The sequence below is a fragment of the Trichomycterus rosablanca genome, chromosome 8, assembly GCF_030014385.1.
Source record: "Trichomycterus rosablanca isolate fTriRos1 chromosome 8, fTriRos1.hap1, whole genome shotgun sequence".
In the NCBI taxonomy this organism is placed as follows: domain Eukaryota; kingdom Metazoa; phylum Chordata; class Actinopteri; order Siluriformes; family Trichomycteridae; genus Trichomycterus; species Trichomycterus rosablanca.
In genome coordinates, this window is record NC_085995.1 from 214,820 (window position 1) to 239,659 (window position 24,840).

Sequence of the window (24,840 nt, forward strand, 5' to 3'; positions counted from 1 at the left end):
TGTCCGTGTGTGGGAATTTGTGCCCATCGAGTCAGAAGATGACCGTACTGGTACGGCTGGGCACTGATTGATCAGTCGGTGTTCCGGTTCGTCACAGAGCTGTTGAGTGGGGCGGGGCACAGGGCTCTGTGCAGGACCCTGGAGCTTTTCTTCATGTCTTTATAGAGCTCACTCATGCTGGAACAGGAAAGGACCTTCCCTAAACTATTACTGCAAAGCTGGAAGCATTATATACTATTTGATTTCTATGATTGATTGATTGATTTATTACACCTGATATTAACTGTTATGTCTTAAACACATAAATTCACTCATTAGAGGGGCGTCCAGATACTTTTGGTCACACATCATCAGTCAGACTGAATACACTGGGTGTGTGCATGCCGGTATGTGCGTTAGGTGAAGTGCAGAAGCTCTCGAGGACTTTGAGGCCACGGTGTGAAGACCTGAGCGCGCAGTGCAGCCCACGCCTGCTGGTATTCATCCGCCGCTTCTTTATAGTCCCTGTACGTGCTCAACGTCTTCCCCCTGTAACACACACACACACACACACACACACACACACACACACACACACACACACACACACACACACACACACACACACACACACACACACACACACACACACACACACACGTCAGGTGATGAGGGTTCCATCATCTCTGGATCTGAGGTCTGGAGCACGGAGGGTTTTCTCACCGGAGAGAATCCGGACGCTCTGATTGGTGAGTTGACTCCAGCAGATTGAGGAAGTAGTGAAACAGCGCCACCTTGCTGATGAATGACCTGCACCGTCAGAGAGGAGCGAATCAAGCGCCGCACGCTGATCACATTTAACTGTTAACGAAGCACAGGTGATTCATCACCATTCATATAAATAAGAGTAGTCCGACTCACCGAGCCTGAGCTGTTCCCAGAGATTTCTTGGTTACTCCCTGTTTGTAGCCGTTAGCGGTGACATCTAGAGGCTGGGAGGAGACGGCGCACCAACTTATAGCTGCAACACACACACACACACATTAATACACACATTAATGATCCGTTACCAACTTTAACGGTTAGAGTGACCGCATCAGTTTGAGGTCATAACACCTGACTGGTCTGAGCAGACGACCTTCACCATCAGGCCAAAAGTATGTGGACACCAGACCAAATCCTACTGGTCAATCCATTCCAAAATCACAGCCATTCATTTAGAGTTGATCACACTTCTAATAAGGCTTTCCACCTGATGTGACTGCAGGAATTTGCATCACATAGAAAGCACAAGGCCTGACTCACCATTAAGCTTCCAATTCATCCCACTGTTTCCAGTAGGGGTGAGGTCAGGGTGCTGTGCAGACCCCTGGAGTGACTCCATTACAAACTCATCAAACCAAACCACGTCTCACTTTGTCAGGCTGGAACAGAGGAAAACGGCCTTCCCCAAACTGCTGGAGCAAAGTTGGCATCATAATCTTTATATATACTCCACTAGCAGAAGTACACCAAGAGGACGCTGACCAATGACCATTTACATTTTACATTTACATTTTCAGCATTTAGCCGACGCCTTAATCCGAAGTGACTTACAGTACTGTGACAGTATACAGTCTGAGCCATTGAGGGTTAGGGGCCTTGCTCAAGGGCCCAACAGCAGCAACCTGGCAGTGGTGAGGCCTGAACCAGCGAGCTTTTGATTACTAGTCCAGTACCCTAACCGCTAGGCTACGGCATGCCTACATGAGACGACCCTGTACGCGTCCCACGCTCTGTACTCACCCGCTCCACACGGAACCACGCGGCCCTGCAGCGAGGCATCATGGGATTGCTGAGTGCGTGAGCGTCCGTGTACGAACTCCACACCCGACTGCAGCAGGTCGGGGACGTGAGGAGCAAATCCATCCGGGAGATCCGTCACGCCAACACACCTGCTGTCAGAAACACACACACGCACACACGCACGCACACGCACACACACACACACACACACACACACACGTACGGTTCATCTGAGTACCAGGAACCACAGAGAGCTCAGAGGACGCGTCCCAAACCACACGCTGCAGGCACCGTCCTCAACCACTGCACGGGTACACGGCCACAGGTACGACAAAAATATGTGTGTGTGTGTGTGTGTGTGTGAACAACTGTACTCCAGCTTCACTGGTTTATACAGTAAATACATTTAAAATTAATATAATATTAATAATTTGTACTGATGATTCAGATCCCTGAGAGCCGGATCCACTGACGAGGTTCTGATGATCCAGAAGCTCCTACAGACTAAACTCACACTGCCTGTAAACACTGACGATGGTGTAGGGTTATTCATCTCACTAACATCACTGTACCTACTAACACCGCCGAGCTAAACCCGACCGTACAGAGCGGGCGGGGCAGCGGGATGGCGGGGGGGGGTGTACTGACCTGGTGACGGCTCTCTCCATGCTCTCTGGGCTGTAGGGACACTTCCCCAGCACCACGGCGCTGAAGTACACGCCCCCCTGTAGGAAGTGGCTCAGCAGCGCCCCCTGGAAGCCCAGCGTGCACCAGCGGCTCAGTTTATCACTGCAGGAGAGGGACAGGGTGGGCTGGCCACGCCCCGGCTTCACCCGCAGCACCCCCGCTCTGTGGTAGTCCGGCCCCGCCCCCCGGGGGTCACTCTGCTCCCCGGGGACGCACTTCGCCCCGGTGCGGTGCACGTCGAGGACCCGCCCGTCCCAATCCGGCTCCGCCCGGCGGTGTCCCAGATCCGCGCCGGGTTCCTCCTCCTCTGTAGCGGCTCTGGGACGTTTGTTCACTCCACCGCCTTCACTCTCAGCACTCCGCTTCCTGTTCCTGCTTCCCGAGTCCTGATTGGTCCGCTGAACGGCCACCTCGGTCGTGATTGGTGGACACGGCTGCGCCTGGCTGTCCATCATGGGGATGATGGAGGCGTCTCCACCTGAAGAGAGAGGAGAAGGTGAAGGATGTTCTGTGCTTCTCTGCTAACACTGTCCACAGTCCAGCAAGCTTCATATCAGCATGAAATTAAAGGCTTTTGTGTAGGAAAGAAACTCCTGCTGCAGCTCTCATACACACTCTCACATTCATACACTCTCTCTCTCACACTCTCTCTCATACACACTCACACACTCTCTCATACACTCTCATACACTCTCTCATTCATACACGCTCTCATTCATACACTCTCTCATACACACTCACACACTCTCTCATACACTCTCATACACTCTCTCATTCATACACTCTCTCATTCATACACTCTCTCATACACTCTCTCATACACACCCACACTCTCTCACACTCTCACTCATACACTCTCTCATACAATCTCTCATACACTCTCTCATACACTCTCTCATACACACTCTCACTCTCTCATTCATACACTCTCTCATACACTCTCTCATACACTCTCTCATACACTCTCTCATACACACTCTCACTCTCTCATTCATACACTCTCTCTCTCTCACACTCTCTCTCATACACTCTCTCATACACTCTCTCATACACTCTCTCATACACACCCACACTCTCTCATACACACCCACACTCTCTCACACTCTCACTCATACACTCTCACTCATACACTCTCTCATACACTCACACTCTCTCATTCATACACACTCTCTCTCACACTCTCACATACACTCTCTCATACACTCTCTCATACACACACACATACACACTATCTCACTCACTCATTTTTCAGAAGCTTCTAAACCCATTGAGTGTTACATGGTGTGTGTGTGTGTGTGTGTGTGTGTGTGTGTGTGTGTATGGTGTGTGTGTGTGTGTGTGTGTATGGTGTGTGTGTGTGTGTGTGTATGGTGTGTGTGTGTGTGTGTGTGTGTGTGTGTGTGTGTGTGTGTGTGTGTGTGTGTGTGTATGGTGTGTGTGTGTGTGTGTGTATGGTGTGTGTGTGTGTGTTTACACGGTGTGTGACTGCAGAAGAAGGTGAATGAAACTTCAGGTCTGATTTTCCATTTTCCGCTCCGATCAGCTCGACAGAAAACTGAACTTTTATCTTCTGTAACGGCTTCATACATCTGCTCCATCAGATACCTACACACACACACACACACACACACACACACACACACACACACACACACACACACACACACACACACACACACACACACACACACCACACATACACACACATATATATACACACGCACACACACATTTTTCAGATTGTAATTAACTATCATTATGAAAATCCATCTTTATATTAATAACACTCTTGTGATGAATTGGAATGTTGACTGCAAGTCAGGTCTTTCCACACAAACACTCTTTCCACGGAATGAGCAAAAATTCCTACAGACACACTCCAAAATCTTATGGAAAGTCCTCCCAGAAGACTGGGGGTGGGCTCTGGATCAGGTGTCCACATACTTTTGGTGCAGTAGATTACAGAGTGATTCATCGTGAAGGTTCTTCTACTCTGAGTCTGTAATCAGATCCATCAAACAATCTGAGACGTGATTAATAACTCACACACATCATCCTGAATTATGTGGAGCTCACACAGGACGGGACGCATCATCCATCTCAGTGCTGACACGCCCTTATACACACACTCACTGAGACCTGGAGATTACACCGGTAAATATTGAAACGAGATGTAGCCATGTCCCAAACGTCAGATTATTTATTCACATCCTTCACTGAAACATTTCTGAACACCTGGAGGAACAGTGGTCTCTATCTGTCACCTCATGCTGAGAGGAAACGTGTCTGGAGGTTCAGGTGTACTCTCAGATCCACCAGAATAATCTGGACTGCTGTGAATTAGAAGCCGCTGGAACATGGATGAGACTGAACACAGTCGAGTGAGCTTCACCTGACGCTCACCTGAAGCTTCTGAAGGAGCTCTGAGGTCAGATAAAGTTATTTAACCAGGATGAGCAAAACAACCTTTACAGAAACATTCCGACCCAACAACACTGTACCTACTGTTAACAAGGTGGGGTCAGTATTAGGGCTCGGAGGCCATTTTCCTCTAGAGAAGAAAGAAGAGCCGAAAACTTCGTTCATCTCAGATGTTCCAGAGTCATGAGGAACCCAAACACATCATTCTGATTAGATGACCTGGATGGTGCAGTGGGGGTTTATGGTAGTTCAAGGTGATGGTGGTGTTGTTGATGGTGTTGATGGTGCAGTAGGTGTTGGTGATGATAGTGAAGGTGTTGGTGGTACAGGTGTTGGTGGTACAGGTGTTGGTGGTACAGTAGGTGTTGGTGGTACAGTAGGTGTTGGTGGTACAGGTGTTGGTGGTACAGTAGGTGTTGGTGGTACAGGTGTTGGTGGTACAGGTGTTGGTGGTACAGTAGGTGTTGGTGGTACAGTAGGTGTTGGTGGTACAGTAGGTGTTGGTGGTACAGGTGTTGGTGGTACAGTAGGTGTTGGTGGTACAGGTGTTGGTGGTACAGTAGGTGTTGGTGGTACAGTAGGTGTTGGTGGTACAGTAGGTGTTGGTGGTACAGGTGTTGGTGGTACAGTAGGTGTTGGTGGTACAGGTGTTGGTGGTACAGGTGTTGGTGGTACAGTAGGTGTTGGTGGTGTTTTTAGTAAATGTTGGTGTTGGTGATGGTGTTGGTGATGAAGGTGGTTCTGACCGTACACAGCTCCGACGTGCAATCACCTCCGCATGACTATCGTTCAGAATGTCACCTGCACACACACACACACACACACAGTTTTATTATTAACACACGTATGTATAAAGTTTGTGCACCCCTGATTTGTTGATTAGTATAAATAAGTGAACACGTTGACCGCAGCAGCCGGACGTTGTAACGTTTTATAAATATAAAGTTTTGATGTGTGACCGTTTCTTTCTGCAGTAAATGTGGAGACGTTTCTGTGTTCATTCAGAAAATCAACACAACTTAATCAGGGGTCCATAAACCTGTTAATGAACCAGAACCTCTCACACACACACACACACACACACCCCGTATGTACATTTACACAGGGTGTGTGTGTGTGTGTGTGTGTGTGTATATAGATGACAGTATTTACCTTTAGGACTCATGGCGGAGCGTCCGATACACTTGGTGCCGGTCCCCAGAGCCACCACCTTCCTCTGCACTACAGTGAACACATGAACGGATGAATGTAAATAAACTGGTCCCTGTACAGACTCTAAACTGGTTTTCTGTACATGTTTGTATTTGCTGTGGGTGGTGGGAAGAGGCTTCGGTGAACATAATCACGTTTTTACTGGTTTCTATCAAACTGGTTTTACTGTCTGATAATCCGGTTTTGTTTCCGTGAGCTGGTGTGGCGTAACTGTGAGAGACACCCGCCTCAGTTCTGGGGGTTCGAATCCCAGACAGGGCTCAGAAACACAGAAGGCATGGCAGTACATGACCCGAGCCATTGTGGGGACACGTCAGTGCGCTCTCAGTGCGCTCTCAGTGCAGGTCCCTGGCCCTTTGTATCATGTTTGTGTTCTTTCAGTTCAAATGAAGACAAAACTAAACAAAAATTAGAATGTAATTGCATTGGAGTGACACTGAACCCACCACGACCCTGATCAAAACGGACGTGTGAGTGAATTTGAATTATTTAAAACTATTAAATATCGTACAACTTTGAAAATCGATGGAATTGATTTGTTGAATCGACTCATCGAATCGACACCGACACAGGAGTCGAATTTCTGGACCGGAATAGTTTTGAATCCGTGGAACTATGTGACGTCACGCATACGACGATCAAGTCAACAAGTGAGCATTGAAAGCCGATTTGGGACGCGTTATCGGTGACGGTTAGCTAGGAGATTTTAAGTTTGGCTTGAAACACAGAGTGTTTATAATGAGTTAAATGAGGTGAATATGGTTGTTATGAACTCACCGGTGTGTGTGAGCTGAATGACCGCCGCTAGTTGAGTCCACTCCCGGCCTGCTTCAGGTTTCCCTCTCCTCGGTAACGACATGTAGTGCTCATAGCACATCCGGGATATTTCATCCGCCTCATCCATATCTACCACAAATATATGGACACCACTTCACACCTAAACTCAGAATATAAACGGATCCGGAGATGATGGTATTATATTAGCGATTATAACCTCAACCGAGTCGCTACAACAAGTATAGAAACACGTGTGGGTGCGTCCTAAATCGACTCCAGGTCTCGGCTGAAGTACACTTCATCAGGGAACATAGCGCCTCAGCCGGGGCGCGTTCCAAATCGAACTCACCATAAAGACCCTCAGGATTATTTTTGATAAACACAACACAAAACAAAGCGATTATTTAAATGTTTATAATATAATGTTTTTACTAATTGTTTGAACTAAATCATGGCGTTTTGCACATCTAAATCCATGTTTTGTTAATTTACATAGTGAAAACGCTCTTCACAGGGAAAGAAAATTCCTACAGTTTCTGATTTTAACATAAAACATAAAAATAAAAAATAAAATAAAAATATGAAAGATGCCAAAACCTTTTTTTGCCACAAAATTGGCCTACACTTTCCAATCATACTCACAAAGCTTAAAACAACCTGTGATTCTTTGGTTACATTACTCACTACTGAGTTCCAGACTGTCTCTCAAAGCAATGTCAACACAGGAACTATTGAGAAGCTTCATGAATCGAAACCCTCTTGATATTTCTGTGGATTTTTTATCAACGAGACATGATGAACAGAAACCTCAGTCCCATTTCAATATCCTCGGAGGCTCAGAATTATGTGAAACTGAAGCCCACATTTTCCTGGCTTTTTATTTTAATAATATAAAGATTCATAATAATTAAATAAATAACTTTTTGATATACAACATTTTCTATTCATTCATCCAGGGTCAAACTAAACCAGTCGTTACTGATATTTACATTTGATGATTTAACCACAATTGAAGCCTTTTCCAAGTTTTTAATACATATAACAACCAAAAGTATGTAGACACTTCTCCTAATCACTAAGTTTAAATTGGGTTTATTAACACATGGTGTGTCAAACTCCAGTGGCCTGCACAAAGCTTTAACTTTCACCCAACTGAACACCTTTGGGATGAATTGGAACGTTGATTGCTCTCGTCATCCAACATCAGTGCTAGACGTCACAAATGCTCACAGAAACCCACAGACACACAGAATCTTGTGCTAACAGTAAATATCGGGCTCCTCGGATCCAGTAAAGAGAATTATTTCTACTGAATAGAATCACATTCTAGAGAAGTCTGAGCCCTCACACACATCGGCACCATGAAGACGTGCGACTGTGCTGCACAAGTCCTGACCTCCATCCCATCCAGCACATTCGGGATGACATGGAACAGCGACTGTGAGTAAGGCCTTACCTGATCAAAGGAGCAGTAGCTGGTAGAGCGGCTTTACATAAATGCACTTGGGTTTGAATATACGAAAAACAGTTTAATTTTTATTTCCAGCCATAATAATTGAGACACACACACACACACACAGTATTTTGTACATCTTGAGTTTAATCATGAATGTTTGTACATCAGTTTCACTCTCGCTCATCATCCTCATCATCCTCACTATCTCTGTACAGTGTAATGAAGCCCTCACCACTATTAACACTATCAATAAAAAATCAACAAAATAAAAGTGATTCTGATTCAGTATTTTACAGCGCATACACACATCACCTCTCAGACACACACACACACGGCCTGCGCTCACACTTCCCTGCACCACGCGCTGGGTTTCATCACTAGTAGGCGCTGCTGAGTGCAGTAATTACACAGGTGGTGCAAAACCACTTTATTATTATTTTATTATGCAGTGCTGATTAAAATGCTGATATTTACATTATTTTAATATCGTTCGATGATTTACGCAGCAGAGCACGCGCACGAGTTCCGGCGAACATTTTAACTATCATGTTACATTATGGCCACTGAAAATCCTGGTTTCTGATTGGCTGACAGGTGACGTGTATTAATTCCTCTAAAGTAGATCGAGAGCGACTGATGCTTCTCCTGTATTTACATCTTCCTAAACAAACAAGTAAAATAAATGATGTGGATTTATACAGCAGGAATTATTTAGTTTGGCAAGATTAAACTTGTGATGAAGCAAAGAAAACAAGGAAGTTCCTCCAGAAAATCATCAGAACTGTTTTTATAGAGTTCTTTTATAGAGTTCTTTGATTATCTTTGTTTTTATAGACGTTTGATTAATAAATGTAATGATTTAAATGCTAACGTGTGTTAGAAACGTAACCAGTCGTGGTATAAAAGCTGGAAAAAGGACTTTTTTTTAAATAAATAATTAAAGTTCCGGTCACACCTGAGTCTTTTTTCACACCAACAACAACATTCATAAAACTTGTAGAATTGAAATAAATTCCCAAATTACACACGACTAAACTGTTGACCGAACCACAGAGGTGAACCCGGTCTCAGCCCGACCACGCCCACTTCACAAAGTTTCTGGTGTGACCAGAATTTTATTTAAAAGTTTGTGCACCCCTGATTAAATTCTGTGTTTGATTAATTTTGTAAGTGAAAACATGTAAAATTAAACCCGACATTTTTGGCACGTTTTATTTTTATCTGTTTGATTCGCAGATTAAAAACACACGATACATTTCAACTGCAGGATCTTTATTATATTTGTGTGTTCAGGGGTGCACAAACTTTTGCTTAAGACTGTAAAAGCTACTTTACAGTTTCTTGGCTCTTGCGGTTGTGTAGTGGCGGCTCGGCGGATGTACGTGAAGTGAGGCGCACCCTGTGGTGCTCCCGTATTGTTTTGTATAGATGAGGGTTTTAAAGAAGCTGAAGCTGCTGCTGGTGTGAAAACACTTCAGTCCTGCTGTAGATACGACATTTGACTGAACTCTCTAGCGCCACCTACAGGAAGCTTAAAGGGACATTTTACATGGATTTGGTCTGTTTGTTTTTTTATCTCAGGACAGACTGTGATGTGAAAGTTCTGCTCTCTGCAGATATTTTTCTATTTATTGATATTTGTAGAAGTTTTAGAAGCTTTTTATGAGCACATTTATATTCTGATGTGTTTTTAACATGATGATCCCGACCGCCGCTGATAAACTACTAATTTAACTAGTTGTGTGATTAGTCACGTCCTGTTCCTGCCCAGCGGTGAGCGGAGAGCATCGCTTAAATATTTTGTGTTTTTCACTCCTGGCCGAAGCCCTCGGTCTCCTCGATGGCGAAGAGCAGCTTCTCACGGAGCTGCTCCAGGTTCTTGTACGGCGGCAGGTCCAGCCGGTTGAAACTGAGGAACCAAGAGAAGAAGATGAGACGTCAGGAACACGTGGAGAAGATTTAGAGCGAGAACAGGACGAGTAAACGAGGTTTCTCACCAGGTGTGGCTTCTCGGCAGCCACGTCTCCTTCCCCACTTTATCTATACAGAACTTCTGCGGTCCGTTACTCCCTGTGGAGAAGAAGAACGTTCACTGAAGGCGACGTGGAATCCCAACATAAAAACATTAATCATATTTATTACTGAATCTAAAAGATTATGTAAGTTTTGGCGGTTTGCACGGCGTCTGATATGAGACCAGGGTCCAAGTCTTGGTGGTGCCACTGGCCTGATGATGAAACTGAATACTACTGTCTAATGGAGGCGTCAGCATGGCAGAGGGAGTAACCTGGTCCTCCGTATGTAATAAGGCTCTCTTTCTGAAGCTACAGGCGCCAGCCTGCGCCTGTCTGGGACCTTTTTTGGCCAACAAGGGTGTGGTCAGAATGCAGAGAGAAACTGAGTATATCAGGACAAAAAGGGGAGATTTTTATGTTAAATTCCTGGAGTTTATTAGATGATCCTGTGGACTTTAGAATCAAATCCCACTTCCTCTGACCTCCAGTCAGATTAAAATAATAATTATTCAGACACACCGACTGTCTCATTAAAATCTCAACATGAATTATTAATAAAAGTTCGATAATCACTCAGGATAAATCAATATTCACAGTGCTACATCAAATATTATTATTATTATTATTATTATTACGATGAAGAAGAAGAATGCTCTGTACCGATCAGTTCAGCGAATCCTCCTACTGGTAGTCGACACGTTCCTGTAACAAACTGCAGGAGCCGAATCCTCTTCTCATTATCCATCTCCTTCACCACCTACAGAGAACATTCAGCACATTTTATCTTCTAATCACGTCGTTTGACCTAAATTTACTGCTAACAGTTATGATTGTTACTCAACCATAATAAACTCCAGCACATACACTAAATTATTACTGCCTAAATTATGTATAAATATATAAATATTCTATAAATCACTTTCTCCTGATAGTGGACTAATTTTACAGCATTCGTACAGAAATGAAATAAGTAACGTGTTAAAGTGATTTTAGTTTTAGTGCTTTTCCACATCACAACATTCCTATATAAACAAGAGTTTAAAATGACCTGCACTTCCCCAGCTCTACCGCCAGGTGCCGCCACATCCACCCAGTACAACATGACTGACTACAATCATCTGCCAGTAAAGCAGTGAAATTTAATCTATTATTATTATTATTATTATTATTAATTACTGTTATTATTATTATTATTAAAATAAAATGAAAATGTATTTCAACTTATTTTAACAGGGAAGAAGTAGGTAAATATTTATAAACGTGAGTATTTGGATTAGTTTGGGTCTGCTACCATCCAGCTGGGTGGTACGGTTGGTATAGTTGGTGATACGGTTGGTACGGTCGGTTGGTACAGTTTGTACAGTACGTTGGTATTACAGTTGATACGTTATGGTTGGTATGGTGGGTGGTACGGTTGATGGTACAGTACCTGCCAGAACCAGTGGATCTGTTTGCTGTTTTTGGTGTAGTGGCGGTAGATGGTGTTCTTCTGCCAATCACTCAGATCGATCTCCTGCATCCCACACAGCATCAACTACACACACACACACGTTGTTATGGTGGGATCATATAGGACCACAGTGTGAGCATGGTTGGTGAGTGGGCGGAGTTTATTTGAAGCATCACCCACCTCCAGCTCCTTCTCATCAAAGTAACGAAGCCACTCGAGTGGAACGACCTCGTTAAAGCCGTCCAGGAACGCTTTGGTCTGTTCCTCCACCCCCCGGGAGAACCTCCAGTCCGTCAGCAAACTGCACACACACACACACACACACACACACAGAGTGAGCAGATCTACCAAACACAGGAATTCATCCCCAAATGAATATTAATCCCAACCTGAACACACTAATCCCAGCAGTCCTAAACCAAAATCCTAATCCTAATGTGCAGCTCAGCCCAGCGTGATCTCACATTTATACTAAACCAGCACCAGAAGCCTGAGATTAATCCCATCCCAACATTAACCCCAGTCCTAGCTGCATTTATCTGAATCCCAATCCAGACCTGATCCTGTATGAAGCTCAGCCGGTCTTTAGGTTTTGGGGGGGTGGGGGGGGGTACCTGATGTACTCGTCCTTGTTCTCCTGGGTGACGAGCAGATCCTCTCCGTCGTCCTTCAGCTGGTGTGTGGAGACCTTCCCTAAAATCTCCATATCCTGAGCAAAATAGAGCTCCACCCCGCACTCCTCCACATCGTTCTCCCTGCACACACACACACACACACACACACACACTTATACTCAGTACAGCAGGTACATCTTATACACCCCATGGCCAAAAGTATGTGGACACCCGACCAGATACCTGTGGACACGCCCTTTCAAAACCATGAATCTGGTGTGTGTGAGGTGATGATGATGATGATGATTATGAAGGTGATAAAGGTGATGAAGGTGATGACGCTGATACTCACTTGACCCAGATGATGGACTTGTAGAACTCGGGGTCGATGGACTCCAGGTCCTTCAGGGTCGGTTTTTTATTCAGCATCCGCTTATAGAAGGGCAGAGTGAAGCCTGTATCGATAAACTTCCCATGATACAGCGCCTGTACACACACACACACACACACACACACACACACACACACACACACCGCCAGTAAACATCTTGTTAATCAAGTACAGCTTATAAACGAACCCATTTAATTCCGGTATATGTGTGTGTGTGTGTGAGAAAGTGTGTGTGTGTGTGTGTGTGTGTGTGGTTACATGGACTGTGTGTTCACAACTTGAGACTAAATATAGAGTGTGTGTCGGCGGGTGTGGGCTGGGTGTGGTGCTGAGCTCATGCATAACGTGTGTGTGTGTGTGTGTGTGTGTGTGTGTGTTGGGTGGAGGGGCCCCCAGACTGAAATGGTTTTAATAGAGGGGTGGAGGGGGGGATAAAGAAGCATTCATTCACTCCATTACACACACACACACACACACACACACACACACACTCACACACACACACACACACTCACACACACTCACACACACACACACACACACTCACACACACACACACACACACACACACACACACACACACACACACACTCACACTCACACACACTCACACACACACACACACACACACACACACACAAACACACACACACACACACACACGGTTCTGGTTCTGTTGGGCTTAAACCCAGTATATTCATTCACTCCCAGTAATCACTACACCATGATCAGGGTCACAGTGGGTACAGAATATACAAGGAAGGAGTACATGACGGACTGGCACCGTGTCCGGGTGGTACTGGACCCACCACGAGCCTGATCAGGATGAGGACGTTTGTACACATGAATGAACGGGAAACCTGTTATAACAGGACAAGTGGCATCAGGTGGATTCCTGAGGTCATTTATTCATCTTTTAGAATCTCCTTTATCCTGATCAGGGTCAGGGTGGGACCAGAGCCTGCCTGGAAAGACAGACAGGAATTCTACCTGGACAAGGTACCAACTGATCTCAGGGCATCACACAGTCACAGTATCACTCATTATCACTCATCGTGTGACTGTGTGATGTACTGACGTGTTGTGAGGGGTGATACACGCGCTGCACAACTTTGTTCTGACGCTGTTTCACTAACTGTGGAAGGAACTCTGTGGGCGTGGCTCTCACCATGGCGATGAAGCGTCCGATGAAGCGGAAGTAGGTGAGGTGGTCGGGGTTGATGGACGAGGCGGGGTTGATCTGCAGGCAGTAGTTGTTCTTCCCGGCGTACTCGAACAGGCAGTACATGGGGTTCAGCACCTCATGGGAGAGCAGGAAGAACCACTCCCTAAAAAGAGAGAGGGGCATCTGGTTACCATGTCAACCAGCACTCCCAATACAGGACAGTACCATGCTACACACGTGAACACAGGTATGGAACAGAGGAACGACACACACACACACACACACGATGAAGTGGACCAAGCTGAGCAGACCCGTCACCGGACCTCTGACCTTCAGGCACGGGGTCAGAGGTCAGAGCGCAGACACCCCCGGCATCCCGTCCGTGGTTCTACCCTGTGGTAGAACAGCAGGATCTAACCTACCATAGGGTAAAACCACTGACACGACACCCGGGACACGGAAACACACTAAACACACGCTAAACACACGCTGGACACACGCTGGACACACCACCACCACCACCACCGGGACCATGGGGAGGACAGGTCAGAACACCGGGTCAGAACACAGAACCAACATCACACAGCACACACTAACACACACACGCTAATGGTGACTTACCTGGCGATGCCGCCGTAGTCGAGCCCCTCCTCCCCCCTCATGATGATGTAGAGTCTCCGCCGCAGGTCATACGGCTTCATGTTCATGATCTGAAACACACACACACACACACACACAGTTATACAGACACACACACACATAGTTAAACACACACACACACACACAGTTATACAGACACACACACACATAGTTAAACACACACACACACACACACACACACAGTTATATAGATACACACACACAGAGTTAAACACACACACACACATACACACACAGTTATATAGACAGACACACACATAGTTAAACACACACACACACATACACACACAGTTATATAGACAGACACACACATAGTTAAACACACACACACACACACACACACACAGTTATATAGATACACACACACAGAGTTAAACACACACACACACATACACACACAGTTATATAGACAGACACACACATAGTTAAACACACACACACACACACACACACACAGTTATATAGATACACACACAGAGTTAAACACACACACACACATACACACACAGTTATATAGACAGACACACACATAGTTAAACACACACACACACATACACACACAGTTATATAGACAGACACACACATAGTTAAACACACACACACACATACACACACAGTTATATAGACAGACACACACATAGTTAAACACACACACACACACACACAGTTATATAGACACACACACACATAGTTAAACACACACACACACACACACACAGTTATATAGATACACACACACATAGTTAAACACACACACATAGTTAAACACACACACACACACACACACACACACAGTTATATAGACACACACACACACATAGTTAAACACACACACACACACACACAGTTATATAGATACACACACACAGAGTTAAACACACACACACACACACACAGTTATATAGATACACACACACAGAGTTAAACACACACACACACACACACAGTTATATAGACACACACACACATAGTTAAACACACACACACACACACACACACACACACACAGTTATATAGATACACACACACAGAGTTAAACACACACACACACACACACAGTTATATAGACACACACACACATAGTTAAACACACACACACACACACACACAGTTATATAGACACACACACACACATAGTTAAACACACACACACACACACACAGTTATATAGACACACACACACATAGTTAAACACACACACACACACACACAGTTATATAGACACACACACACATAGTTAAACACACACACACACACACACACACACACACACACACACACACACAGTTATATAGATACACACACACAGAGTTACACACACAGTTACAGTTTTAAACACACACACACACACACCTGCTGAAAGGAGTCCTCGAACAGAGTCTGTCTGGACACTGAGATCTTGACGTGACTGGGCAGGGCGTTGGACTGGAGGATAGGAGAAGAAGAGTTAGCACCCGGTCAGCACAGAGGAGAGTCAGAAATATAGAGACACACAGGAAACACTCACATGGCACAGAAATCTGAACTGGTGATATTTCCACTTGAAGCTGCGATCGTACGCTCCGGGAGATCCACCCTGACGTGATCTGAGGACCAACACACAGACAGAGACACAGAACATTACACCCTTCTGTTAAAAGACAGTTCCATTTATATGCTCCAGCACGGAGCTGCACAGGGAGGACTACCGTAATAAAATGGGCTCCGGCACAGAGCTGCACAGGGAGGACTACACTGATCAGAGTGAGCTCCGGCAAAGAGCTGAACGGCCTTGCTCCGGAGTCCAGCAGTGGTAAAGTGATGCATGGAGCTCCACAGTGAGGACCATAGTGGACAGGAGGGGTTTAATCAATAAAGCTTCAGGCAGCTGTGAGATTAAGGACCAGAGTGGAACAGAATGAGTCCAAGTGTAAGACTGGTCCACATGGATCAGGTCAACTCCACTACGGGACTGAGCAGGTCTTCACTGATCACACAAACAGGAGGACAGGAGTGGAACCAAACACCCCAGTGGGCTCCAGCCTGGAGCTGCGCGGTGAGGACCAGAGTGAGTGTACAGAGTGTGAACATTAGCGGCGGTGCAGACGTTAGATATGTGCTAGCTCAGCAGTCGTCCAGACGAGAGGAAATGATTCGAGAAAAAGCCTCAGACAGAGACGGATCTGGCTTCACTCAGACATATTTACCTTGAAACCAAGCCTGCAGTGTGTACACGTGTGTGTGTGTGTGTGTGTGTGTGTGTGTGTGTGTGTGTGTGTGTGTTTACCCTGACTCGAAGCCCGGTCGTGGGTCTTTAAAGGTGGTGGTGCGAGAATTATGATCCACGAAATATCGCACCCCCTCAGCGGTGTACTTCATCTCCCAGCCAGGGGGCAGCGGGGGCTCCTGGATCATCCTGCACACACACACACACACACATACAGCTGAGTGCAAAAGTTTGTACACCCTTAGAACAGAAGTAATGACACATGAGAGGGGAACAGCATGTAAAAAAGGTTCCTTCATGACGTAACCCCCCTTATTATATCTGGGCTTGGGACCTGCACTGAGAGCGCACACCTCTCTGACACATGTCCAATCTGCACCGCTTCTTATCACCTGCCAGTGTTGGGTTCCTACACAGAGACATATAGTTGCTAAGCTCCATGTGACTTGCGCGGTCACCTGGACCAGTCCCAAAAATCATATATCGCAGCACAGCAGAAAGAGACGCCGCCCGACCTTCTGTCCCTCAAACACGACCTGATTGTGTCTGTTTGGACGCCCAGCTCTGCTGAGACTGGAACTCAGTTACTGTAACGGACCACAGTGGGAGCTGGGTTGGAGTCTCAGTGGTGCATCTTGCTGCAGCAACAGTGCCCCCTACTGTGGGGTGGAGGATGACCTGGAGAGCAGTGTGTTTCTCCCTACATGTTCTACATGTGCTTCTATAGAGCAGCAGGATGAGCATTCAGAGTGGGTGTAGCGTTTAGGATGGCACACTTACCCCTGGGTTCGAGGATCCTCCCACTGAGTGGTGCGAGTGTTGTGATTGACAAAATAAACTCTGCCATTGTCCTGCCGCTTCTCTGTAACCCAGAGAGACAAAAAACCTTTAGAGAAATACAGAGCAGTACAAACCAGTGTGTGTGTGTGTGTGTGTGTGTGTGGTTAACAGTGCAGGATGAAAAGTAGCGAGTCAGTGCAGCATTTCAGTGCCCAAACATACCAGCACACCACAGAGAGACAGACTACTGTTTGATTTAGCTGCTCTGTGTGTGTGTGTGAGTGTGTGTGTGTTATTGCAGTCCTGCCCAACTAAAGTGGGTACCACCGTCACCCCCCTAACACACACACACACACACTTTCCAGGATCAGCTCCTTCAAACCCGATCTTACTGACATACTGTTCTCATTAGTGTGTGTGTGTGTGTGTGTGTATGTGTGTGTGTGTGTGTGAAGGGGTGGAGGTTGATGATGACTGTAATGTTCGGACTACTGTTCCAGAACCACAGACACACACACACACACACACACACACACACACACACACACACACACACACACACACACACACACACACTACAGAATCAGTATTCAGTCTATATTGAGCATATGTGTGTGTGTGTGTGTGTGTGTGTGTGTTACTGTAAGCATATCATATATAAATCTGTCTCACTCTTCTCTCCCTCCTTTAGGTTAAACTGAGTGGAGCTGTTAAGGGTGCAGTGCTTTACACCCTGTGCTAGCATTAGCACTGTTAGCTGTAGTGAGGTGGTACAGCGGGGTTTATTCATCGTTGATCTCGGTGTGTGTGTGTGTTAGTGTGTGTGTGTGTGTGTTAGTGTGTGTGACACCGCTGTGATAAAAGTGTTATTAATGATCTCAGTTATTTAATAATCAGTGAATTTTACTGATTTATTATAGAAAAATGTTTTATTGTCGTTAAACACAAAGTAAACAGAGCTAATAAACACAGTGTGTGTAAAATCATCTATAATAAAATCATCTATAATAAAATCATCTATAATAAAATCTTCTATAATAAAATCATCTATAATAAAATCTTTATTTCATCTCTGTTAGTGAAACGATTATAAAGACGTTTCATCTAAACGATTAACTTATTGAATAAGATTCATTTAATTAAAAATAGAAATGTAGATTCATGACCAAATGTGCCAACAAACACAAATAAACATCAAATAAGATGTTTACTTTATTACTGAAAATCAAAAATAAAACAAAATAATAATAAAAGGAAAAGATTTATATTAAATTAAATGAAATGTGTTAAAGCTTTTAAAATAAATGCAAACAAGCAATAAAAAACTATTTATTTAGCTATGAATTATGTAACTGTGTGTGTGTGTGTGTGTGTGTGTGTGTGTGATACACAATCTTGTGTAGAGAGTTTGTGAACCTCAATGTAAATTAAAGTTTAATTGATTTTCTAATTTAAAAAAGTGAACAGACACAAACGTCTGCACATTTAGTGTATGTTTTACTTATAAGCTGTATTTAATCCATGATGATCAAACGTGGTGTGTATGGTGTGTGTAATTGTGATGTGTGTGTTTAACGTGGTGTGTGCAGTTGTGGTGTGTGTAACTGTGGTGTGTGTATGGTGTGTGTGTGTGTATGGTGTGTGTATGGTGGTGTGTAACTGTGGTGTGTGTATGGTGTGTGTATGGTGTGTGTGTGTGTATGGTGTGTGTGTATTTAATGAGGTGTGTGTGGCACAAAATACAGAAAATAAAAGTTCATTTTCACACGTAATAAAACTGCATCCCAGTATTGGGGGGCACAAACCTTTGCACAGGTGTATTTACGTTCACCAGTGTTACATGTATTATAGGTCTATACATCCTGTCTCACTCTCTCACTCTGTTGTTCTACATTTCTCTATATCTATCTGTATCAGTATAAATCACTCACTCTGTCTATATCAGTCTTGCTTCAGCTGTCTCACTCTCACTCTCTCTCTCACTCTCTCTCTCTCTCTCTCTCTCTCTCACACATATACTTTCTCAATCAGATTCTCACCTGTCTCACCTGTCTTACACTCCTCACTTCTCCCACTGTCTCACTCTCTCTGTGCTCTTCAACATGAAGCTCTTAGTTCAGTCCACATGTGTCCTGATGTGTGTGTGTGTGTGTGTGTGTGTGTGTAAAACTCACCCCATCCTTGAGGTACAGCACCCAGAGGATCGTTCTCCACAGGAGCTCCAGACGACTGTACCACAGACACAGACAGAGAGAGAGAGAGACAGATCCAGTTAGAACTTGAGCTTTCTCAGGTGGGTTTCCGTTCCTCTGTTCCTCTCTCAGGTGAAGCTGGACTGGGTGATCACTGCACGTCTAACCTCCACCACCTCAGCACTTATACCCAGCTCAGCAGATACACCAGCGGTCGAGAGAGAGAGAGCAAGCGAGAGAGAGGTGTATCAGCCGAGCGAGCGCTGCAGACTGATGGAGCTTCACACGGTGCACATGTATGTCCTACACTCACACACACACACACACACTCTCGCTGTTCCAATGAGATCACTTGCAGCTTTAAAGCTCCACCCACCCCAAGTAATGCACCCCCCAACACACACACACACACACACACGCAGAGTTGTAACCCGTGTGTGAAAGCAGCATTAAGGTGTGATGGGTCTGAGAACTTAGGAGAACATTCATGTGCACAAAAGCACCTTTATTCACAACACACACACACACACACACACACACACACACACACACACACACACACTGGTTTAGTCTGTTTGCCAGCTGTAAGGAAAGAGACACATGTTTTTGTGGAAAGTTTGTATATTTTTGTAAGTGACAAGACGTCTGATGTGTGTGTGTGTGTGTGTGTGTGTGTGTGTGTGTGTGTGTGTGAATGTGTGTGAGTGTGTGTGTGTGTGAGTGTGTGTGTGTGTGTGTGTGTGTAAGTGTGCGAGTGGGTGGGTGATGTATGAAGGTGTGAGTTAGTGCAGACAGACCAGCAAGCACAGCTTTATTATTATTATTATTATTATTATTATTATTATTGTAATTATTATTATAATTTCTTGTCATATTACTGTTCTTATTAATGTTAGTTAATAATAAAATTATTATCAGTATCAGATTATTAAGTTTTTTTTACATCACTATATTATGATATAACATTATTAATAAATATCATTATTATAATAATTAATGTTGATGCTTTATTATAATGATGTGAATGTGATCAGTATTAATTCTAAATGTCATGTTCGGATCACGACTGGACCAGAACAGAACCAGTAAGATTTCTAATCCCAGACATGGTGTCACTCCAGAACCATTTGGTACCATAAACCCAGTAAACCCAGGTTCATGTTTACCAGTACCAGCAACAAAGGTTCCAGTTTCAGTACCAGAGTTCCCTTCTCTAGTTCTGGTTTCACTATACAGACGTTCAGTACCAGTACCAGTACCAGTACCAGTTCACTGTTCAGTAATACAGGAGCAGAGGGATCAAGCGTCAGAGCTGAGAGTCTCAGTACTGGTGTACAATCATACTAGTTTATCCCCCCCCCCCCCACACACACACACACACACAGTCACACACTCTCGCTGTGAGTCTGACTATAATGTGTCCGAGCATATTGTGTGTGTGTGCGTGTAGTGTGTGTAATGTGAGTGTGTGTGAGTGAGTGTGTGTGTGTAGTGTGTGTAATGTTTGTAATGTGTGTGTAAGTGTGTGTGTGTGTATAATGTAATGTGTGAGTGTGTAATGTGTGTGTGTGTGTGTAATGTGTGTGTGTGTGTAATGTGTGTGTGTGTGTGTGTGTGTATAATGTAATGTGTGAGTGTGTAATGTGTGTGTGTGTGTCAATCACTCTCAGGCCGGCGCTCAGACCCTCTATGACTAAAAAAGGTAGAAAAAATGAAATAACAGCATGACATCATCCAGCGAGTACTTCCTGCCAAGATACACACACACACACACACACACACAAACACACACACACACACACACACACCAGACAACCCTCTACACACTACTCACACACACTACTCACACACACACACACCAAACAACCCTCTACACACTACTCACACACACTACTCACACACACACTACTCACACACACACACACACACACACACCAGACAACCCTCTACACACACACATACACCAGACACTATACACAACAGACACACACACTACACACTACACACACACACAACACACTACACACACACCAGACACTATACACAACAGACACACACTACACACACACACACACATATTCAAAAAGTGGACGATTATCTGAAGTGAACTTAATCAACTAGTTATAACTGGGTGATAATCGGATAATAATTCATTATGAATATTATAATTGATCTTCTTGTTAATATTATTGAATAATTAATAATAACTAGACACAGCGATACTACAACACTCCTAACTACAGTCCTGTGTGTGTGTGTGTGTGTGTGTGTGTACTGATGATGCTGTTATGTATGAATCAGGTGTGAAATGTGTGAAGTGTGTGAGAGAAACTGGTCAGAAGACTCAAACCCCCCCCCCCACACACACACAGTAAATGTTGTGTGTGTGTTTGTATGGTGTGTGTGTGTGTGTGTGTGTGTGTGTATATATGGTGTGTGTGTGTTTCTGGTGGAGCTGACTGTAGCTCTGTATAAGGGCGTGGTGAGATGAGAGTGGGGGTGTGATTACTTTTGCAGTAATCAGCTCTGAATGAGACGATTATTTTGATTATTTTGGTGATTTGGATGATTTGGATTATGCCCCCCCCCTCCTCAGTGTGTTGTTCTACCCACAATGCACTGCTCTGAGGGAGAGTTAATGGTGTCTGGTGGAAAAGTACCGGGCGGGGCGGCGCTGACATTAATACACTCACCTACACACACTGAGAGCACTGTAAAAAAGTATTCACTCCCCCCTCCTCCACACACACACCCGGATCAGCTCTGCTACTGTACACAGTGCTCAGCTCAGGAGGATAACACCAATAAAACCCCACTAACCACGAGGAGAACCAGCGCTCATCTCATACTCACACTGAACCTTCATCTACAGGAGAACCTGAGTCTAGTTCTGTTCATTAGGAGGTGTGTTACAGCCACTGTGAAGCACGGTGGTGGTAGTGTGAGTGAGTGATGGACTGTGAGGTGATATTTGGAGGCCGTGGGGGCGTGGTCTGAGTGGGCGTGGTGTTACCTGGTACAGGTATCTCTGGTTGAAGTGCTGCATGGCCCCCTGCAGCTGACTGCGCTGGTTCTGCCACTGCTCGAAGTTCCTGACCGACTCGGCTGTGGGGCGCTGCCACGTCGTCGTCCTGGTGTTGTGATCCACGTAGTAGAACCTTCCTCTCTGATCCACACGCTTCTCCCACCTACACACACACGTACACACGCGCACACACACACACACACACACACACACACACACACACACGCACACGCGCACACACACACACACACACACGGTATTAAAACAGTGATTCTCTGTGTGATCTTTTCAACTAGAACAGCAGCTGCTCTTCTGAGAAGCTTCTCACAAGACTTTGAAGTGTGTCTGTGGGAATTTGTGCCTGTTCAGTCAAAACATGACAGCATTTGAATGGCTGGGCGCTGATGCTCAGCTTCTCTTCATGTCTTTATAGAGCTCGCTCATGCTGGAACAGGAAAAGACCTTCCCTAAACTGTTAGAGGTACAGCATTTCCTTTATACGATTGATTTATTACACCTGTTAGTAACTGTCCTGGCTGAACCACATGAATTCAGTCATTAGAAAAGGCGTCCCAATACTTTTGGCCATACAGAGTATGTTTAATATAGTGATATTCGTTCATCTCTCTTGTTTACTGAGTAAATATAAACACGGTGAGGTGCATTATGGGTACTGTACATACGCCTCAGTGTATGAGCAGATTTAGTAGTGCAGCGTCACCACACAGCTCGTCTGAACGAGGTTCGTATCTGAACGTACGCGGCTGGAGAAGTGAGGCTATTCTTACAGGTCTGACCTCAACATGCTACAATTCAGATGATAACACACACACACACACACACACACACACACACACACACACACACACACTCTGAAACCCCCCTCCCCTCATCCCCCTAAGCTGGGCTAACCCAGAACAGACAGCGAGCGGCTGCTGTTAGCGTTCGCGCTACTTTAATTGAGCCTCGGAACGGCTGCAGCTCTGAAAGGGCTTTTGTTCTCCGTCTGCAGCGGAAAAACTGAAACAGGCCTCTCTGACCTTTCCTCTCTTCAAACACACACACACACACACACACACACAAACACACGCACACACACACACACACACACACACACACACGGGGCTTTTAAACACACACACACGAGCGCTTAGGAAATAACGGGGCTGATTGAAAAATGACGGCCGTGTCTCTGTAATCAGCGTAATGGAGACGCGGAGACGTAAAGACGAGGGGCGGGGTGGGTGGGCAGGGGTATGGATTCTGGGGGGGTGGGGGGGGGGAAGGCTTACAATAATTTCTTGTTTTCCCTAAACCGCCGCACGTCGGATCCAGTTTCTTGCAAAACTCTTAGACCCCCGTACACACACACACACACACACACACACACACACACACACACACACACACACACACACACACACAGACGTGTAGAATTCTGAATGCATGCTATTGTTTCTGTGTTTGGGCGGCCTGTCCAGACGTTAGTGTTTATAAAGCGTTTAGGACGCGTCCCTCAGGCACAAGCAGACCCAGTGTGTATTGATTCTTTACATTCTGAAATAAACCTGAACACGCTCAGTGTGCAGCTACACGTCTTTATATTCATATAAAACCAGTGCGTAACTGGGAATCAGTCTGAGTCTCTGTCCTGTAAACTCTCATATACAGTACTGGGTTTAAACGTTTTTCATTTTTAAATGTGCATTTACAACCTCAGATCAGAAAAAGTTGGGACAGGATGGAAAATGCAAATTAAACAAAACAACAGTTTATTTTATTTGCTGTGACCTTTGATTAGATGTCAGACAGGATGAAGCTGAGATATTTCATCTTTTATCTGCTCAACTTCATTTCATTTATTAATAAACATCCATTCCTGCATTTCAGACCTGCTTAACATTCCAAAAAAGGTTGGGACGGGGGCAATTTAAGGATTTTTATTACATAAACATTAAGGATGTTTATTAATAAATGAAATGAAGTTGAGCAGATAAAAGATGAAATATCTCAGCTTCATCCTGT

The 24,840-nt window shown here is 44.9% G+C and overlaps 2 protein-coding genes across 6 annotated transcripts in view; both read right to left on the reverse strand.

Moving 5' to 3' along the window:
• Positions 1 to 255: 255 nt before the first annotated feature.
• adat1 (adenosine deaminase tRNA specific 1) lies at positions 256 to 7,140 on the reverse strand. Of its 4 annotated transcripts, none has more exons than XM_063000236.1 (9): positions 6,862 to 7,140; positions 6,025 to 6,093; positions 5,619 to 5,673; positions 3,926 to 4,056; positions 2,413 to 2,929; positions 1,765 to 1,913; positions 901 to 1,000; positions 703 to 789; positions 256 to 528 (listed from the first exon to the last, which is right to left on the reverse strand). In XM_063000236.1, the coding sequence occupies exons 1-9, from the start codon at positions 6,986 to 6,988 to the stop codon at positions 396 to 398; spliced, it is 1,368 nt and encodes a 455-aa protein (XP_062856306.1). In that variant the 5' UTR covers positions 6,989 to 7,140; the 3' UTR covers positions 256 to 395. The 4 variants fall into 4 exon arrangements, with proteins under 4 accessions (XP_062856306.1, XP_062856305.1, XP_062856308.1 ...); XM_063000235.1 differs by having other exon boundaries at positions 1,765 to 1,916; positions 6,862 to 7,139; XM_063000238.1 differs by lacking the exons at positions 6,025 to 6,093; positions 6,862 to 7,140 and having other exon boundaries at positions 1,765 to 1,916; positions 5,624 to 5,655.
• A 1,303-nt stretch (positions 7,141 to 8,443) lies between these two features.
• wwp2 (WW domain containing E3 ubiquitin protein ligase 2) overlaps positions 8,444 to 24,840 on the reverse strand; it is a 40,122-nt gene continuing 23,725 nt past the window's right edge. For both annotated transcript variants that reach the window (XM_063000241.1, XM_063000242.1), the window contains 15 exons: positions 22,804 to 22,978; positions 19,773 to 19,827; positions 17,599 to 17,680; positions 16,879 to 17,007; positions 16,120 to 16,198; positions 15,966 to 16,037; positions 14,574 to 14,662; positions 13,956 to 14,115; positions 12,749 to 12,882; positions 12,397 to 12,537; positions 11,963 to 12,083; positions 11,762 to 11,866; positions 10,993 to 11,089; positions 10,315 to 10,387; positions 8,444 to 10,226 (listed from right to left, as the gene is read on the reverse strand). In XM_063000241.1, the coding sequence (XP_062856311.1) occupies positions 10,127 to 10,226; positions 10,315 to 10,387; positions 10,993 to 11,089; positions 11,762 to 11,866; positions 11,963 to 12,083; positions 12,397 to 12,537; positions 12,749 to 12,882; positions 13,956 to 14,115; positions 14,574 to 14,662; positions 15,966 to 16,037; positions 16,120 to 16,198; positions 16,879 to 17,007; positions 17,599 to 17,680; positions 19,773 to 19,827; positions 22,804 to 22,978 (1,612 nt within the window). In that variant the 3' untranslated portion in view covers positions 8,444 to 10,126. The remainder of the gene's footprint in view (positions 10,227 to 10,314; positions 10,388 to 10,992; positions 11,090 to 11,761; positions 11,867 to 11,962; positions 12,084 to 12,396; positions 12,538 to 12,748; positions 12,883 to 13,955; positions 14,116 to 14,573; positions 14,663 to 15,965; positions 16,038 to 16,119; positions 16,199 to 16,878; positions 17,008 to 17,598; positions 17,681 to 19,772; positions 19,828 to 22,803; positions 22,979 to 24,840) is intronic.

Bases quoted from the DNA above. Each gene is read 5' to 3' on its own strand.
- adat1 (XM_063000235.1), bottom strand. From the start codon at position 6,988: ATGGATGAGGCGGATGAAATATCCCGGATGTGCTATGAGCACTACATG. The intron at 5,674-6,024 runs GTAAATACTGTC...GTGTGTGTGCAG, and splicing joins CTCCGCCATGAGTCCTAAAG to GTGACATTCTGAACGATAGT. The intron at 1,917-2,412 runs GTCAGTACACCC...TGTTTCTGACAG, and splicing joins ATGGAGAGAGCCGTCACCAG to CAGGTGTGTTGGCGTGACGG.